This window comes from Colletotrichum siamense (genome assembly GCF_013390195.1).
Source record: "Colletotrichum siamense strain Cg363 chromosome Unknown KSG_Cg363_contig02, whole genome shotgun sequence".
Classification (NCBI taxonomy): domain Eukaryota; kingdom Fungi; phylum Ascomycota; class Sordariomycetes; order Glomerellales; family Glomerellaceae; genus Colletotrichum; species Colletotrichum siamense.
In genome coordinates, this window is record NW_023501015.1 from 6,538,440 (window position 1) to 6,557,361 (window position 18,922).

The 18,922-nt window shown below is 50.7% G+C and overlaps 7 protein-coding genes across 7 annotated transcripts; 3 read left to right on the forward strand and 4 right to left on the reverse strand.

Moving 5' to 3' along the window:
* Positions 1-1,686: 1,686 nt before the first annotated feature.
* On the reverse strand, positions 1,687-3,559 carry CGCS363_v003712 (putative amidase; the record flags this gene model as incomplete). The annotated part of the gene is made up of 5 exons (XM_036635561.1): positions 1,687-1,802; positions 1,864-2,096; positions 2,162-2,455; positions 2,518-2,942; positions 3,008-3,559. The coding sequence occupies 5 exons, from the start codon at positions 3,557-3,559 to the stop codon at positions 1,687-1,689; spliced, it is 1,620 nt and encodes a 539-aa protein (XP_036499314.1).
* A 969-nt stretch (positions 3,560-4,528) lies between these two features.
* CGCS363_v003713 (putative MFS-type transporter) lies at positions 4,529-6,544 on the forward strand (the record flags this gene model as incomplete). Its single annotated transcript, XM_036635562.1, has 7 exons — positions 4,529-4,737; positions 4,800-5,007; positions 5,066-5,185; positions 5,252-5,374; positions 5,440-5,918; positions 5,974-6,303; positions 6,382-6,544. 7 exons carry the CDS (start codon positions 4,529-4,531, stop codon positions 6,542-6,544), a joined length of 1,632 nt encoding a protein of 543 aa, XP_036499313.1.
* A 765-nt stretch (positions 6,545-7,309) lies between these two features.
* On the reverse strand, positions 7,310-8,272 carry CGCS363_v003714 (uncharacterized protein; the record flags this gene model as incomplete). The annotated part of the gene is made up of 2 exons (XM_036635563.1): positions 7,310-7,916; positions 7,968-8,272. The coding sequence occupies 2 exons, from the start codon at positions 8,270-8,272 to the stop codon at positions 7,310-7,312; spliced, it is 912 nt and encodes a 303-aa protein (XP_036499320.1).
* Positions 8,273-10,266: 1,994 nt separating this feature from the next.
* On the reverse strand, positions 10,267-10,869 carry CGCS363_v003715 (uncharacterized protein; the record flags this gene model as incomplete). Its single annotated transcript, XM_036635564.1, has 2 exons — positions 10,267-10,690; positions 10,766-10,869. 2 exons carry the CDS (start codon positions 10,867-10,869, stop codon positions 10,267-10,269), a joined length of 528 nt encoding a protein of 175 aa, XP_036499319.1.
* A 1,455-nt stretch (positions 10,870-12,324) lies between these two features.
* sirT (Thioredoxin reductase sirT) lies at positions 12,325-13,356 on the reverse strand (the record flags this gene model as incomplete). Its single annotated transcript, XM_036635565.1, has 2 exons — positions 12,325-12,886; positions 12,938-13,356. The coding sequence occupies 2 exons, from the start codon at positions 13,354-13,356 to the stop codon at positions 12,325-12,327; spliced, it is 981 nt and encodes a 326-aa protein (XP_036499318.1).
* Positions 13,357-16,570: 3,214 nt separating this feature from the next.
* Positions 16,571-17,545, forward strand: nlhH-0 (Carboxylesterase NlhH; the record flags this gene model as incomplete). The annotated part of the gene is made up of 1 exon (XM_036635566.1): positions 16,571-17,545. The coding sequence occupies one exon, from the start codon at positions 16,571-16,573 to the stop codon at positions 17,543-17,545; it is 975 nt and encodes a 324-aa protein (XP_036499317.1).
* An 858-nt stretch (positions 17,546-18,403) lies between these two features.
* CGCS363_v003718 (uncharacterized protein) lies at positions 18,404-18,784 on the forward strand (the record flags this gene model as incomplete). Its single annotated transcript, XM_036635567.1, has 1 exon — positions 18,404-18,784. One exon carries the CDS (start codon positions 18,404-18,406, stop codon positions 18,782-18,784), a length of 381 nt encoding a protein of 126 aa, XP_036499312.1.
* Positions 18,785-18,922: the final 138 nt, after the last annotated feature.

Sequence of the window (18,922 nt, forward strand, 5' to 3'; positions counted from 1 at the left end):
TCGAGAAGAAGAGACGCAGCTAAAACAAAAAGCGTAATTGCGTCCCTTTGAAACCTTTCAGACGGAGTTGGGAACGGGAGACTGCTGTTTTCTGTCGTATCCGTAGTGACGAATTCTTCCCATGGCTTGATCTCCTGTAGCAGCCGCGTCACCGTTTCCGCACTGGGATGTTCAGGAGAATTGAGCAAGTCAATGATGACTGTTATGAGACGGTATAGACGTAGTGGAAGCCCGAGGACAAGACTCGAATCCGAGAATAGCGTGTTGATGAGCTTATTATCCAAGAAGCTTTCTGACTGAGCCATGAATTGCGGATCGATGTGAAAATTTGGCGCAAACGGCTTTCTTGCAGCTAGAAGAAAGGCTTGGTACAGGACGCTCTCTGTTGCTAGTCTGTGGAGCGTGCTGGACATGGACAAAGGTAAACTTTTGTCTTCATAACGCAGCTTCAGTAGACTCATAGCACCATCCACGTGTTTCCTGGCGTCGAGAGACGTATCTGCTCCCCAGAACTGTCGAGTGTAGCGGTCAGTGTTGGGGTCGTTATCTGGGGTGGAATGAAATTGGCTCACATTATAAAGGTAAAGATATACCACCGTCGTCAGAAGAGTGTCGCTCGGGCTTTCGTGAGAAGAGCCTAGATCTAGGAGCGAACGATTGACCGACTCGATGGCCCGCAAATAGTACCTCAACGCGGTACTGTGATATCGGCAGTTCTTGGTGAGCATGTATTTATTGGAGGCGGAATTGGCCAAAACAGCATATTTAACGCTGTCGCAACTCATCATCATCCCCATGACCTGGGTCCCGTAGTCCTCCAGGTCAGCTTCGGTGACTGTGGGCAACAACAAAGCAGTGACCAGCACGTTGAGATAGTGATGTGACAAATCATGCTCAATCTCTGGCAATTCTCTCGGTTCAAAGGATATGAGAGAAAGCTCGTCACACGATGAAGGCGTTGGTGATGGTGGTGATGAGCGTTGTGACGCATGCTTCTCAGACGCTGTCAGTCGTTTGCCGCGAAAACGCCTGTCGTGGAGCTGATCGGAGGACGGCCACGCGCAATCGCGGCCTGAAGCAGCGCAATTCCGGCAACAGGGTCTTTCTTCCCCACATTTCACCTTTCGCTGTCTGCCTACAAGGGGGTTCAGTGATACTCAGAGACAATGGAACAAGTCATTTACAGGTGGTACAGCCGGTTTTGGTCCTCAGTCTTGCCCTCGGCATCGTGATAGAGAGACTGATCGCTATCGCTGTCGCTGATTGAGTCGATTGGAGACTTGGTTAAGCTAGGTTCCAATCTCTTCAGTGGACATCAGAGAGACCAGTGGGATAAAAGAAACAAATCGCAGGTGGCCATTTCTTATCAAAAGCATCGACAAACCCCGCACTCATTATCTTTGTGGAGCGGCCTAATCACACAGGTGGGTTAGGCTGCATCGCACAACAACCCAGACCCCTGAAAGTCCGGGGAAGCTGCCGAACGTGCCAGTTTTCGGCAATTCGAGTTTTTGTCCCAGTAAAAAGAAGAACAGGTTGCAGAACTGCTAAACTACTTGTGTATCTTGAAAATGATGTCTCATTGACTACAGCATCATCGAAAAAGGTGACTGCTCAACCACCTGCACGAAATTCCAGATGAAAACCATGCTATGCATCGCGACGAACAGCGTCATTTACTTACTCTTACTGCTGAATAATCCTGGACACCAACTCAGACGCAGCGATCGTATCTTCGTCTCGGAAGTGTTTGCCGGCGAGCTGCAACGCAATGGGAGCGTCCTTGAAATCTTCTGGAGTATCTTTGGTTTGGGGATTTTCAGTCAGACAAGGCCTAAGGAGGGTTAAAACCGATTGACTCACATTTCTTGTACTCTCGGTCGTCCTCGGCAGAGCGAGGCTTGTAATCCTCCTCCACAACATCGATGGCTGGATCAACGTGGACTCCCGTCGGAAATATCACACTTGGCTGATCTAGAATATTCCAGATGGTAGTGTAATGCCAGTATTGCGCCTCGCCTAATCTTGCAGGAGGGCCCACGTATGCTGGACACAAGATGAAGTCAACTCCGCGATCCTTCATGGTTTTGTGATAGCTGCGACCAGGTCAGTCTACATCGCTCAGGCTGTCATGGGTATGTGTATGGAATGGATAACTCACGCATCCCTAAAATTGTCTCGTCGAACATTCAGTTCCCAATTCTCTCTGATAGAAAGTGGTTCAGGCTTTGAGTACGCGAATGCCCATTCTGTCAAGAATGCAACAGGCTCACCGCCCTTCTCCAAGAGTTCTCTTTGAGTTGCAGCTGCATCAGGGAAATAGAGGGTCTGAATGATTTCGGCTCCCTCCCTGTGGTTGTATGGCTCAAAGTCAACAACCTTGATTCCGGCCTCTTTGAGCTTCGCGACCGCACGCTTCAGGGCCCGTGTAACAGGCGGGTGAGGGTGAGCCATCCTATCCCAGAATGGCATATGCTAGTATCCAAAGTTAATAGGTTGTAGAACGGAGACACTTACCCATCATCCCAAATGACACCTATGGTGAAGTCTCCAGTTTTGTACGGCTCGCGTCGTTTCCAGGGCAAAGGTACAAGCTGGGTCTCTTCCTCCCAAGGCTCCTGATCGATGATGACCTTCTGGAACAGGTCGAGGTCTGCAATACTGTTGGCTAATGGAGACAGTACACAGCGAATGCTCTCTTGTCCGAGCCCAGGTATGCAGACCCCCTTGTACGGGTTGCGCATCGCAGTCGTACGAATACCGTAAGAACCGCAAAAGGCAGCCGGTACCCTTACAGAACCACCGATATCTGTGCCAATGCCCATCACTGCACAACGAAGGCCTAGCGAAGCACCTTCTCCTCCGCTAGACCCGCCACTTGTCAAATTTCGGTTGTAGGGGTTCACCGTTGTTCCGTAAATGGGATTGCTGCAGTCAAGATGCTATTGAAAGCGCCAATTAGCATTCGTGTCGACCACTAGTATTCCAAGAGAACCCGGGCACTTACCATGACGCTCTGAGGCTCGTTCGTCCGAACATGGAACACCGCGCCGGCAGCCTTTGCCAGACGAATGACTAGAGCATCTTCATCGGCCACGTTGTCGGCCCATGCGACATAGCCAGAGTGGACTCTACGGCCTTTCAGGCTCATGTGCTCCTTGGCGGATATCGGTACACCGTGCAAAGGCCCAACGAGATTCCCGGTTTTCTTGAAGTGCGCATCCAGCTTCTCGGCAGCAGCCAGTGCATCTTCAACCATGAACTCGGTAGCAAAGTTCACAAGTTGATGCGCAATGTGACCTCTTTTCAAGAAAGCCGTGACAGTCTCGACCGCAGTGAGCTTGCCTTCGGCCATCTGACTCGTCAGCTCGGCCGCGGTACTCGCCGTGATCTGCAGCTCGCGCGGTGTCAACTGTCCACAAGATTCAATGAAGTTAGACACATTGAGCTGACTGGCGGGTGGTAGCTGGTCTGGGGGAAGCAGCCATTCGGGTTTCAGTGACTTTTGCAGGATTTGTCGACAGGCCTCGGCCTTGATCTCCCATTGTGCTGGAGACATTTTGGCGTGACTGATAAGGTGCTTTGGCCGCGACGGGTGAAAGCAGTATGACTGGACTTCGTGCTTCAATTCTCCTAGTGGTCTTTGCGCGACAGATATAATTGAACTGCACTGCCAGTTGGAGCTCCCCCAGTGAGCACAGGTCCGGATATGACGAACACTATCAGTGCCGCGTTCCTGTTCCGTTATCATCAAATGACATGCTTCCGTCATCCAATCAATCACTGATGATATGCCGAGATGACGAAAAACTTCAACACTGATGCAAGGATTGCATGGTGATCACATGGGATGTACGACAAACAAGAAGCATTCTCAACACCCCGCGTCGGCTGTATTCTCCCCCTCCCCAGGTGATCATGGTTTATGGCAAGAAACCCCCGACCCATCGCAATTATCAGTGATTGGATACAGGCGGTCCATTATCAATGATTAGCCTGCAGCTGCACTCGCAATTATACGTGATTGGTCAATCACACCTCCAAGCTCCCCATTTTAGATTATGCCCGAAGGTTATCAGTTCCACCAACTGCCAAACCCCTGGGCACATACCATCATGGCAGAGACCCTTTTCCAGAGGCCTGGGACTCATGTCAAGACTGGCTGAGCCCCGTTCTCTCCATTTCACCGAGACGCTATCGTTCGCAATTGGAAAACATTGGCCAGATGGCGTTCGTCAACTTATCATGATCAGATGCATCATTCTTGTATCTCGCCATCTGACTATCTCGTGGACAGAGGCTGATTGACGTTCGCTGCTAAGTTTCAACCCGTTCATCTGCACTGGTTGATAAAGCGTCTGTGCCTCCACATCGTGCATGACAACTCAGCTGCAAACCAGCGAGTCCTTTCCATCGTCTTTCCTCCCTGAGTATACGAACTGTCTCGTCCGATCATTCGACCTTACTTTCTTTCGGATTCGAACACTGCCACTGAACCGGGCCTACTGTCGGCAATATTGTAGCCGTCATGGGTTCCCCCGATGAGCCGTCGGCGCCGCCGTCGGGCTTTGTTCCCGGCACCGTTCATCTCGTTGATCTCGATGGAACAATGGCATCTCGTCATGCCGCCGGGGGTGCTCGGGACGTTGTGTTGATTCCGACACCTTCGAACGATCCCGATGACCCTCTCAACTGGTCGCCTCGGAGGAAGACGCTGCTTCTGAGCTGCCTCTGTGTGTAAGTACTCGGTTCGGTATCAACTTTAGACCCCCGCTGATGCATGGTGTTCCAACCGGTAGATATTGCCTTTCCATCGGCATCGCGTCGGCGGCTATCTATTCGATCCTTGTGCCCATCTCCGCCGCAACCAACCTAACCTTGGGCGATCTCAATGCCGGCACTGGATACATGTTCCTGACATTAGGATGGGGCTGTTTGGTCTGGCAACCACTGGCTCAAAAATACGGCAAGCGACCAGTCTATCTGCTAAGCTTGCTAGCAACCTTGGTGAGCCATCCCATCTCCAAAGCTGATGAATCTGGAAACTAAAGTCTTGCCGCCGCAGTTGATCATGGTGTGGGCTCCTTACGCAACGACAGGTAGCCAATGGACAGCCAACAAAGTTCTTGAAGGCTTTTTTGGAGCACCAATAGAGTCCCTTTGCGAGATATCGATCGCGGATGTGGTATGTTACTAGAAGTTCCAACTGCCTCTTTCGGGGATCCAACTTAGTACTAACAAGTACGTGTAGTGGTTTACACACGAGAGAGGTACTTACATGGGCTTTTACGCGCTCTTTCTTTTCGGCAGCAACTTCCTCGCCCCTGTCATTGCCGGGTTCATCAATGATAGTCAAGGATGGGAATGGGTCTTGGTACGTCGTCGAATCACATCTTGGTGCTGTGTTTGGTTGTTCGATGTTAACATCTAAATGCCTAGCACTGGTGCGCTATCTTCTGTGGCATCGGCTTTCTTATTTGCTTCTTCTTTATGGAAGAGACCAATTATCAGCGCGTGACGGTGCTGAATGCCGAGATCTTTCCTGGTGACGGAACGGAGTCGTCAGCTGAAAAGGGAGCCAAGACTCAATCCGATACCGACAATGTTGCCCCAATTCAGCCAGATGCCGATGAAACTTCAAAGACACCGTCTCCAAAGACATTCATGGACAAGATCAAGATGTTCCACAAGCAGGATATGAATCTCCAGTTGTCACTTAAGACGATGGCAATTCGCCCATTCCTCTTCTTTTCTTTTCCGGTCATCGTGTTCTCTGGATTTATGTACGGAGCTATCCTCTGTTATTTCAACGTCCTCAACGGCACTGCGTCTCTCATCTTGTCCAGCCCACCCTACAACTTCCGAGCCAGCATTGTGGGGCTTTCGTATATCTCTTGCCTCATTGGAGTTGCAATTGGGTAAGTCCGATAAGGTTGCCTTGGGCTCACAGACAGACACTGACTCGAATTGCAGAACGTTGTATTCCGGCCATCTTGGCGATGCGTTTATCCTTTGGAAAGCCCGACATAACAAGGGTGTCATGGAGCCTGAGTTCCGCCTCTGGCTCTTCTGTGCACTGATGGTGGTCATCCCCGGCTCCCTGCTTCTGTGGGGAGTTGGTGCGGCCCACAGGGTGCACTGGTTCGGCCTGGTATTTGCCATGGGGGCTCTGAGCGGAGGCGTGACCGCTGGGAGTCAACTTGCCATCACATACTGCATCGATAGTTACAAGGAACTCGGTGCCGATGCAATCGTTACAGTCATTCTTATCAGGAACACCATGAGCTTCGCGGTGTCGTACGGGTACGTAACTAATAACCTCGGTATCGTCTTGGCGACCTGAATTCGTCATCTACATGGCATGCGCTAATCATCAGGTAGTATCACGCCATGGGTCACGAATATGGGTTGGCAGAATGCGTTTCTGGTTGCAGCGTTTGCTGCACTAGCTCAGATTTCACTTTTCTTCTTGATAATCAAGAAGGGTCGGGGCTTCCGCCAGAAGAGCGTTGTCAGTTATTGGAGATATCGAGAGCACGAATGAAACTTGTCGTCACCAAGACCTGTGCCATGGGCCACTAGTGCCGGGCCAAGGATGATATAGAGTTTTGCTTTTAGTAGTGCGGTAGTATCTAATGTGGATAATTGGAAAGTCGGCGAGACATTACGCTAGATTTGCCCCTGAACGGAAAGCCCAAGGGGCATGAATTGATACTCCTTGATTAACTAGTCTCACAACGTGAGCTTCCATTGCGGCTTTTATTGGCAGACAAAGAGTTTCGAACCGCAAAGTCATTTGGAGTACAGAGTACGCAGAAGTCACGATGTGGGCCAGAAATGCTTTGCAAGTGACAAAGGATGTATAGTCCCATTATGCTGTGGTATCGAGGACCAGAAATAGTGAGGTTTAGACAAATCTACGCTCCAAGACAAATCATTATACACTCTATATGCAAGGAAATCAAGAATGGATACGATAAACAGGCAGTGAGTGTGACAAGAGAATCCTTCCGGAGAAAGCAATACCCTTCCCCGCGAGCGTTGATGGCAGCATCTTCTAAGTGCAGTCTCCATGTCCTACACAGTCAGACCTGCACACTAGTCCCTCTCATTGACAGACATCTCCCACGCTCTAGCACCCTTCCTCGATCGGGTTCGTCCAAGGCGGAATCTCTCGGTTCGTGAAGTGCAGTCCTAAGAAAGGCCTCGTAGTCAGTCTCCTGACCGTTTTCGTCTCGTATAAAAGAATGCGCTTTTTTCGCTCGAAAATTCCACAAAACCAGATACAGGAGCCAACGAACACCTGGGCTCAGACCAAGCCAAGCTTCGCCCGGGCGACGTCTTCCCTGTTCCAGTCCCGGGACAAAGGAACGTCGTCTCTCACAGATTCGTTGTTGTTGCTGCTGCCGCCTTCGGCATCGAGCGGGGACAGCTCCATTTGGACGGCCTTGGGCATATCGGCGGACATACCGAGCCAGCCACCGGCGATCATGGCAATAGTAGTGCACAGCTCGGTGCCAAAGAGGAGAATGAGCTTGGTGGCGAAAGAACCCATGACGGGGTCGAGGCTGGAAACTCGGTTGAAGGCGTAGGTGGTCGTGTAAGTCAGGTGAACCAAATGGAAGGGCATGCCAACAACGGCGGCGCGAAGCATGAGCATTGCAGGCCGGCAGTTCGGGGAGTTGGCCGCGCGAATGCGCTTGAAGGTGGGCCACATCCAAACGCAGACTCCGATCAGAACACCGAGTTCAAGACAGTTACCGATCTTGTTCAGCATCGCGTTCATGACTCCCTTCTTTGGGTCCGGGGATCCTCCGTAGGTCGCGATGGCGATACCGCCAGTGTTGACAAGATGGGTGACGCCCAAGATAATCTTCTCAGTCCAGCGCTTCGGAGGGGCAGGGAGAATGATGTTGCTAATTTTCTTGTCAGTTGAAACTCTCCCATTAATCTGAAAAACATCTTACGCCTCATAGACAATGCCAATCAGTGTCAGTGTCAAGCAAGCAATGCTGGCGGCGTTGGTCATGATGTTGACCTGGTTTGGTAGCAAAGGCTCGTGTCGTTTCACAATTTGCCAGATGTCGGCGATGAATCTCGCAGCAAAATGCGACAGGAAGATCGGCCAGCAGACCATGCCCTTCTTGCCGTGTTTCCAAGTGATCCATACTGCTGGCGGAAACATAATGGCGTAAAGGGCCAGTTCTGCGATGGCCAGGTTGACGACATTATTTGACACCGGGGGGAAGTTTGCGGTCGAATGGTCAGACATTTTGATATTTGTTGGATCGTTCGGCTTCGAATAAGTCGGACTGTGGTAGCTGTCGCTGTCGAGAATATCGAATTGGTCCGGAGTATGCAAACAGATAAAGCACTCTGGGGTATCCTGCTTGATAAGGTTGAGGACGCTAAAGCTTGCCAAGAGCTGACGAGATGGTGATGAGGTCGAACTGAATTCTGACCAGCGGTAGCTAATGACTATTAAAGAAATAGCAAGACTTCAGATCGAGTCATTCTCCATGACGACGTTTGAGTCTAAAACAAGTTCAGACTGTACAACAACAGAAGATCACTGACGCGATAACAAAATCTTCGTGTCTGGAATACTACACAGCCTGGAAATGGGACTCTGGACAATCTGGTGTTCCCCACCCGCGAGAGCGAGAGCGAGACCGACTCGCGCGCGACCCCATGGTAATTCAACGTCCTTGCGTCGCTATGTGCGATGCACGGGTAGCGCCGAGTGGAGCATCCGGGCTTTGACACGGCAGAAGATCCAATCACCAGCAGCCGGTAGGTCCCATCCGGGCCGTCGTGCCAGGGCTGCCCCGGCTCACATACTTAGGATCTGCCATCCGGTGAGAGATTGTGATTGCAACGAGGCGTTTCACGCAGCTTTTGGTGAAGCCAGCCACATCTGTCAGTTCCTGCAAGGACGGTTCGGTAGTTAATCGCACTAGAAAAGTCCACCCTGTCCAGTCTGCCTTGCCCGTGCCTTGCGATGATCTGCCCTACGGTGGGCTAGCGGAGAATTTTATCTGGAGCCAAGCCACCCATCTCAATCAACGTGAACCGGTCTGTCCACTGGATCCCACGCAGTCCGGCATTGTGTGGGGGAACCTTCACGATTCCAGATCGACGCTAGGATTGCAAATACCGACGTGGACGAATCAAGAAGCCCATTAAAGGGGGTAGTAGTTGGCAAAGTTCGAATCCAAACAGCCTGGCCGCTCGGTTTCGATAAATCAACGAATCCGGTATCGTTATTTGGCTCCCTGAGATGTCGACAATGCTTCGCCTTCCTTCAGATGAGGCGCGACTGAAGGGTGACAGGAAACTCTGCAATAGCGCGCCCCAGTCTTCATGTAAGCCTTCGTATGTGAAAGTGGTGTTGGCCATACACCTACTTTATTGATATTAATTCCTGTAAGCACCGGCATCGATCGTGCCGAACACATGGATTCATCAACCACCTACCACTCATCCAATAATGGGATTGAGTTTGCGGTTTTTTGCGAGGCGCAAACACACACACTGGATGACTCTGCCGCGATCCGAACAACCACTCGCCCAGAGGATCTCGTCAACGCCGAAGCCTTATGTGGCTCTTGCGTCTGCCACCTGCCGCAGTCAGGGTTGCGGCTTCGCTTTCGCCGTTACTTCAAGTTTGTCTGAAGTTCGAAGCAGCACAGGCCAGTCGTCCCGTCTTTTGTGGCTGGCCTAGAACTACACGGCTGGACGTTGGGCACGCCCGCAGCGAAGCGCGCCGTTACCTTTCACTTCGCTTTCGCTGTTGTGGGGAGAGCCAGGGTATCTCCGGCACGTCAGCGCTTCGGCCACTTGGGTTCGGTGATTTCACGTTGTATCCGTCGATGGTAAGTTTCTGATTTTCAGCTGCAGGTTTGACAAATAACCTTTTCTGTTATTCCCTGCCAATGTGACCGTTTATCCCATCTTTTTCACACTACGTACGCAACATCGGCGGTGCTGGGTATCGACGCATCAGTCATCACTGCGGCTGCGAATTCCACGTCGGCAAGTTGTAATGCATAACAGAGGTCCTGAAGAGGAATGTAGTCGTGGAAGAACCTTGATTCCTTCCGCCTTGGCGTTGATTTTGTGTCTTCGCCAAGTCCTGGGGTTACTGTCGCTACCTGTGTTGCAGGTCCTACTGTTTCGTGCATTATCATACAAGTGTACCTGCCAATCCAGGCATGGGTTTCCTTAACTCCGCAGCGAGAAATTCCGACAACATCTCCGGCAGGACTAAGTGTTACCTCTGGGCCATGCCAGCCACTCGTCAAAACGGTGATCTTCCTTGAAGTGGCTGTTTATATCTGCCAAGAGTTGACTTGACCATCCGCGAAAGAACCAATAATCCTTGTCCAAAACCGTGATGAACACATTCAAGTACGACAGCAACACCAATGCATGTGGCTCGGTCCGCCGGAGATCATCAATGACTGACTCCGGGATGGAGTATGTCCATAGGAGGCAGGCGCTGACTTCAACTTGCAGCCCCCCGTTGGCCAAACCGATGCAACTCCTTTCGAGAGACGATATCATTGTGTCGTAGTCTCCGCAATTCGGAATCGGGTGTTCCTGAGAGCGGTAAAGAGACCGAAGGTGTGACAGGGCACCAAACGTGTCTCGTGGCAAACGGGTTCCTTCGAGGCTTGGACGGGTATTGCTGCAACACAAGGTGAGCACAACATCAGCATGTGATCCCGATAAACAGCTTCTTGCAGTGCCCAAAGTTGCTTACGCTTCAAGTGCCCCAATCATGGGTATGCCGTGTGTCATTGCAGCCAGATCGCTCTCCCTAATCCTTACCGTCCAACCCTCGAGGATGGCGCGAACACCTCTCATGATTGATAGGAGGTTGACCACATCCGACATCGACGTATTCGCATTTGAACTGTTTCCTGGACACGTGGCCGGCGTGCATGCCCGAGTATTGACTACAGCCGAGAAGCAAAACATGGCTTTCCAGTTGTCCTCGGTGACATTTGACAGCAGGCTGCGAAACGTCTCTTGTCCTTTGTCGTAGTGGTATGCACTCCGGGTAAGGTACAAATGTCTTTCGCCTGCGGGCAACATGGAAGCTTTGTGGAGAGCTGCTATAGCGAGAAGGCCATGCATTACAAAGCTATGTCGACGTCCCTCTCTCGGAAACACTTCACGCCACACGTGCCTCACAGTGTCTCGATAGCCCATAGTGTCGCATGTTAGAACACAGTAATGGTGCATCAAGTCGACGTCGATTGTCCAAGATTCGTCGGAGATAGTCGAGGAGACTGGAGAGGCTGTTCTCGGATATTTCGGAACAAGATCAAGGAAATCGGTACGGCCATCGCTAGGAAGAGATCTCTTTTTACCACTTCCTGGAGATTCGGGTATCTGATTTGACGAGGGTCTCTGGGGAAGACCGGGAGTTTCCGATGTTGGTGTTTCCAATGCCGTTGGTTCGAAAGGCCTGAGATACAGAAGTCAGGTACTTGAACATACTCCGGCGAGGGCAACGTGGCGCTTCACCTTAAACAGGCATGACAAGTCGAAAGATTGTCCTGGGTCGTTGAGCTTCCATCACTGACAAAGCTGCAAACAATTCTGTATCTTGTGCAATTGAAACATGCCGGATGACGCTCGTCGCACTTTATGAAGACCGTGTTAGCGGGTATCCATTTGCCAGGGGCCACAATCCATTGCTAGAACCTCGCATTCGATAGGAGGAGGTAATCAGGAACGCGCATTCTTAACGCCGAAAGCCTCCACTATCTGTGCGCTTCGGTGGGTTCCAGCAGCACAGAGGGACTTGCCGCAGTGTCCTACCTTGACTTTGCGCTGCTTGCATTGGCGACAGCCGAACCGAGACTTTGTATGTGTCCGCCGAGTTGACATGATGGAGTGTAGGTGACGAGGCATGAGATGGGAAGACGAATGGGGGGCGCGCTTGAAGTAATACGAATGATCTCGGGTTCTCGTGCGTGGATCATCCCGAATCCGAATACTCGTATCGACTGCGCCCGAGTCAAATCACCGGAGCCAAGACCGCGTAGTGGACAATGCGAACCCGAGATATTTCGTACAGACCAGGCCTATGAAATCCACAGTCAGTGAACCGAAACTTTGTGCTGTCTGATCCAATAGGCTTCATCGACGGTACTCTTCTCTGACAAGCCAAGCATTTCTTAATGAACTACGACAGTCTTATCACAAAAGAAGTAATCAAAATTGTAGGCAACCTGTAGTCTTAAGCTTTAATCCATAGGTCGATATAAATCCTGAACACTTGTGCTGCCGACATTTGCTGTCCTAGATATGTCACCAATCTTTCTCGAAGTCATCCTTCAGTATCTGCGCATTTGCTCCAACTCCAGCAGCGAAACCAGCACCCATAGCGACAGACACCTGCTTCACCTGTGTGGCACAGTCGCCAGCCGCAAACACGCCTCTTCTACTTGTCTCTTGCATGTAGCCCGAAATCGGGATATCTCCCGTTTGCGTAGTTTCCAAACCAAGTTGCTCTGCGAAACTACCGCTGGGGACCGTCTCGGGTTTGTGGAAAAGAAAGCCAAACGACGACGTTGTTCCATCCTCAAATTCAACAATCATTGAAGCATCCCTATTGTAGCCCAAGGTCTGAAGTTTCCGAATCTTCCGATCGTCCACTTTGAGACCATGGATCTCGCCGGCTTTTTGCACATCGCTTAGGGTCAGAGATCCGGTACCATTGGTCAACAGGCATATGTTCGTCGAAAATTGCCGTGCAAGTTGACCGCATGAGATTGCATCGGATAGCTTGATGCTGCTGTTTGAAGTGAAAAGAACAGCTGCGTTGACGGCACCGAACTTCTCAAATCCTGAACGATGCATGCAGTTGAATCTGTCCATCTGTAAGTAATAAGAACGATCTGTAGCCTTTGGGAGCACTCACATTCCCTTCCCCCAACATTCTTTGTATCCTGCGATATCTGGCAGCACATCACGAGTGCCTGTCGCCAAAATCACCTTTCTACTTTTCCAACACCGTCCGTTCTCATCTTCTACCTCGAAGACTGGACCGGCCTCACGAACGGTCCTGGCTCCTGTCTTGGCAAGCATGATGGTCTTGTACTTTCGTTGCAGCTCTGCCTTCAGCCCATTGCGGATCAAAGATGGATTATCCTGGTCATGAGCCCCGCCGATACGAGAGACGTTGTGCGCCTTCCAGTCTCCCGAGTCAAACACCACGGCGCTTCGAAGAACCCTTCCAAGAGATAGGGCCGCAGATAGACCCGCGGGACCGGCCCCAATGATGCAGACATCGAGAGCGTTTCTGAATACGTGGGGTGTCATTGCCGAGTCTGAGGCCATGATTGCAGAGAAACAGGAAATCCGTAGAGAATGCAAGTATGGCCGAGGAGAATGAGAAAGTTGGCGATGGGTAGGTAGGTAGATATTTGCAAGCGATTTGGTGATTTGTACGGTCCTTGTCTCACGTCAGACGATCGACGAACCACGCCGTGGGGGAAATTAGGGAAGCATTGAACGTTCAGAACTTGTGGCGCTCTTCCTCAATATACTAGTCGGAGACTTATCTCAGTCTTGGCTGGCCACGTAGAGGGGCAACTACAAAAGGGTCCGAACCGTTGGCTTATTGGATAACATGCTAACTACAAACAGAACACGACAAATCCTACCGATAACCGCTCTGGCTTCATTCGCTGCTAGGGATGACGTTGGATTCGAATGCGAACACGCTAGCCATATTACTCCATCTAAGGTCCCGAAATGATATGTGTTAGCTGTGGCTTCCGTCATTTTCAGCAACCAAATGAGGATCCTCATAATCAAGTTCCTTCTGCTAGCGATTGAAAATATAGTTATGCCATGTGTACCTTCTATTGAACATGGATAGATACGTGGAGACGAGACAGATATTAGCATTCCAAAAGCTCATGACTGCATCATGGGATCAATATTTGCACTGTCCTGAAGCTTCAAAATGCCAATAAGCCTCCTCACTTCGTCAATGATGCGAATACATGGTGGACGATCAGCACCGCTCGCGTATTGGGCATAATCTTGGCTCCGAGGATTGCTGTGCCAGCCCCTCTGGCGCTCTTCCAAGACCTCCAGTAAACCCATGAAAGAGCTCTTGCTTGCTCCATCCAAACCATAAATCTCAGTCTTGACAGCTTTGTTAGCCAAAATCATCCATTCTAGTGGATGCATCTGTATGCTGAACCCCGGGGCGCTAGATGGCGCATCTGTCGATGAAACGACTCCGTCTGACCCCAAGCCCTGGAATTCAATGGCTTTGGTCTGGTTGAGTCGAGTGGCTGTTGTTGCCTCGGATTCGATAGCCTCAAGCACAGAGCCGTACTGTCTTGCTATAGACATCATGAGGCCGCCTAAGAGTGACATATTCTGTGTGGCTGAGAGAAATCTCGTCGGACAAATCGGACAATGGATGATGTCCCTTGCCTTTACCATCATCCCTCTCAAGAAATGGAGACCTGAAGGGAAAGTCATCTCCTCGTTCGCCTGCATCTGATCTAGCATAAGGTACAAGCTCGCGAGACAGGCGCACGAAGACTGATTGGAAGGAGCCGCAGTCGACCCAAGCGGAGTATTGTCGGGACTTGGAGCTGTTGTAATCAAGACTCCACCATCTTCAGATAAGGCGTCCAGTCCAGCTTCCGCCTGTTCTTCACAGAGGGTAGTGGTGCTTGAGATCGAATTGTTAGTCGCCCAGTTGTTTTGATCGGGAATTGAGTCCCCTGTATATGCGGACGAAGTTGGAGCCGATGTCGCTGTGCTGGACGGATGATCGGGACTGGGCCCGATTGCCGAGTGTTGCGTCCGGGTAGACGGCTCCGATGTACCCGCCTGCCGGTCATCCATCGGGGTGGGCACGCCGCATGCGCAGATCTTCCGCCGCGGAGGCTGGCCAATTGGTTTTTGGATGGAATAAAAACACTCTGCTCCAAATCTTGTACATCTGCCGCACTTCGGTCCTTTCCCATCACACCTCACTTTCTTCTCTCCTATCGGGTCGAGGATCAGTTCCTGTTTAGCGCCGTTTTTAACGAGGCGAGATCCACTTACTGCACCGGTCGCAAGATGCACGCTTGGTCGCGGGGACTTGTTCAACTGGTGTTGACTTCATTATGAATTCGCTTGAGTATATTCAACGGCATTCATTCTGTAGCCCGGAATGAAATTCAAGGAAGGAGGCTGGCACCAACCTCGAATTTGGCAAGTAAATGACAGTCGCGGAGACTTTAATGTGGTTTCATTCGACACTGGCTGCTGTGGAGTGAGTTTGAGCAAGTTGTGACCAATGATAGCGATGGAAAGTGTCCGAGGTCATCTGGCGCAGGGATGACTCGCGTTGAAGGTTTGGCATCTGAGAGCTTCAAGCACTGACGGCAGCTTACAGGAAAGGAGGCCGAAATGGCGATATCGCAATGCCATGCAACCAAAGTATGTAAGGCTGTGGTTAGGATCCAGATTGCTTATCATATCAAATTCGTGTTGTTTCTATCAAGAGATGCTAAAATTAACCCGCCAAGTTTCTGGCAACGATTTGACGTTGAATAGAACTTCCTGATGCATTTGCGTTGGCTCAGAACGTGAAAGATCTCGTGAATGCTGACACGGATCCCTTTCATTTTGAACGGAACCACTCATTTGTGACTTTGACCATAGATGAAGCACCATATTTACTACTGTTGCTTTTCTGTATTTGCTATCATCAGTGCCTTCTCTGCCAGCCTTAGAACTGAGTGCCACTCAGCGTGGTCGGGCAACTCAACTTCAAATGCCTCGGCTCCTTCGCTGTGACAACCCCAAATGAGTTACCCAATCGAATCATCTTCTCAGTCGTGTCTTTTGCAGAGGTCGCCGCTTGTAGATACATTTTTCTGTTCGAAAATGCATTTTCCGTCAGGCATCTCGACCAGGGCTTTCAGCAATGACATGGATGGTTCCACCCGGCAACGTTAGCGACGCGTCTCCCAGGTCATTTACCAACACTTCGACTTTTTCTTCGATGATTACATCCACTTTCAGAAACCCCAAAAAGAACTCTTCAGGCGACAAGGAAAAAAAAGCAGTGCGTCCCCATATGTGATGAGATCAATAGTCTCGTACGAGGTCTCATGTGCCCACACTGTTGGGGGTTTGAAGCCTGCCTGAGCACACCGAATTGTCTTAGCCACCCCATGGACGGGGCTGAGAATGGCGAAAGCTGACTGGAATCGTCATCTGAAAAGAAAGAGTGTGTCTCGCTAACCCTTGGGGTCTCAATTGTAAGGTTGCATCCCCATCACCATATTCAGCTGGACCCCACCCACCAATAGGGCCCCAACACTACATCACAGCCTCCATAGTCCGACTTGGCTGCCCACTTGCTGCAAAATGCAAGTGTTGTCTAAGCTAGGAGATATCTCGCGATCGCTAGACAGCCTTGAAGATTTTAGACCGAATATTTGATATAAAAAGCATGCTTCACGTCCGCAATTTTCCAGCTTTGAGAAGCGCATACGTAACAACAACATTGTTCCTTCCTCAAAACATCAACATGTCTCTTTCAACTCTTCACTATGACCCCGAGTTTGCAGCAGTTCTCTCGGGTGTAAACATTCCTCCTCCCCCCGCAACCTTCAAAGACGTATTTGAATTACGGGAGTGGGGAGACAGTCTGCTAGAGGGTCTCGGCTTCGGAATGCCCATTCCAGAAAATGTTCTTCAAACCATTATCCCCTTTGAGAGCCACGACGGGACGGTTCTCAACATCACACACTTTTCCAACTCCAACAAGCCCAAAAACTCCACGCAACAACCTGCAGTATTCTACGTCCATGGCGGAGGCATGGTGGCAGGGAGCGTCGAGCTGTATGCTCCCAATATCGCCAATGCCGTCGACTTTTACGGACTTGACTTTTTCGCTGTAGACTATCGTCTCGCGCCAGAGCAGCCCGGTCCCAAGCTTACGGAGGACGTCTACTATGGCCTTAAATACCTCTCTGACCACGCCAAGGAGTACCGCGTTGACAACAAGCGCATCGCTATCATGGGTGACTCCGCAGGCGGCGGGCTTGCGGCTGGTGCCGCCCTACTAGCCCGAGACCGCGCCCTAAGCCCTCCCATCGCGAAGCAGGTCCTAATCTACCCCATGCTGGACGACAGAACACGGCTCCCTGAGAACTCTGCTTACACCCAATTTCTACTGTGGACTGAAAACGCCAACCAGCTAGGCTGGAGCTCCGTTTTGGGCGAAGGAGTAGCCGGGAACCCGAAAGCCAATGCCTCGATTTATGCTGCGCCGGGGAGAGCCAAAAACCTGAGAGGTCTACCACCTACCTACATTGATGTAGGACAACTGGATCTCTTCATGTTTGAAGACATTGCCTATGCCAATAAGCTGGCTGAAGCAGAGGTTGAGGTTGAGCTCCATATTCTGCCTGGACTGCCCCATGCATTCGAGTTTGCATCCAATGCTACTTTGGTCAAGCAAGCACTTCAGTCACGCCAAAGAGCTTTGATGCAGGTGTAGGATCGGTGTCAAATCGCCTGACCTGTTGGAAAATTAGATAAGAACAAAGACCATGTCACTTCAGAACCGATGCCGGCGAACTCACAGGCCTAGCCAAGTCTCATCCGCCATCATTCAATCGTGGGAATGACAAGTACCATTATGAACAACCGAGATATCTGTCCAACCACTTTCACTTTTCATTACCAAAGACTAGACAATACATATGAATATCACAACGCTCTTTCGTCTTGAGTTTATGTTCTGCATACGTGCGTTGAGAAACCGAGCCAATCAAGCTCCAAAAGAAGCCCCATGTGGTAACTAAGAAAATGGCCGCGGACAATGTTCCATTCGCACCGCGCCCAAACTGTGTGGGCGGGTTTTTGGTTTCTCACCTAGCGCGGGTGTACAATCAATTGCCTACATAGGTTTAAGTCATCCATAGTTAATTCCAACGTCACTGTTCTGCGGAGTTTTCGTATCGCCCTCTGCGGAGTTGATCGTGTTCGCGACTGGCGGAGTTAGGTGCGGAGTAGCGGGGTATCGTCGCTGTGCTACCCACTAGAGGCCAATCAGTACCAGTTGAGGCCGTCTGGTGTCAGCTTACTTCGGGCTTTGATGTTTCACGCAACGAAGAGGCTTGATGGGTCAAAGTGAAGGCGCTGGAACATACAGGAATACTCCCTAGATCCGTGTGATGGGAACCGAATACGGCCTTAAACTATAAGTACACTGACAGGAACCTGTAGGTCTGTCATTCAATCTTCACAACAGTCATCACATCCCTAAATCAACATTGAATCGAAAAACAAGTCTTCGAAATAATATTCAAGATCCTCAATCTTCTATAACATCCTCGCTCAAAGTCCCATCAACATGGTTTTCACCAGCATGGTTCTCGCTTGCCGGAAAGACGTTATCTCACACGATGAGTTCGAGAGACGATACGAGCAACACTTGGTTCTGGTGGAGCAGCTGTGTGGCAACGCGATGCCCCTGAAGCACACCAGATACTACCCCCAACACGGCGGAGCAGATGACAAGCCCATTGTCCTTTTCGGAAACAACAAGGAGATGAAATACGACGTCATCGTGACAATCGAGTTCGAAGACGAGGCTGCGTGGCAGAAATTTGGCGCCATACTGTCCGAGCCGGAGGCTGCCGCAAAGATCGCGGCTGATGAGGATGGGTTCTGGGATAGAAACCAGATGCACGTGTTCAACGTGGGAGGCGTCAAGGTTTGGGAGAGGAAATGATTGCCCGGCTAGTTCTGCTGCAACGCTCACGTTCGCGGGAGTCATGTCAAGAAAGATTTAACCGCCCCTGAAGTTGCAAACTTGCGCCTTGTGTATCTTGGAAGAAGTTCTGTCATCACCGTTTTGCACGCCAGTCAA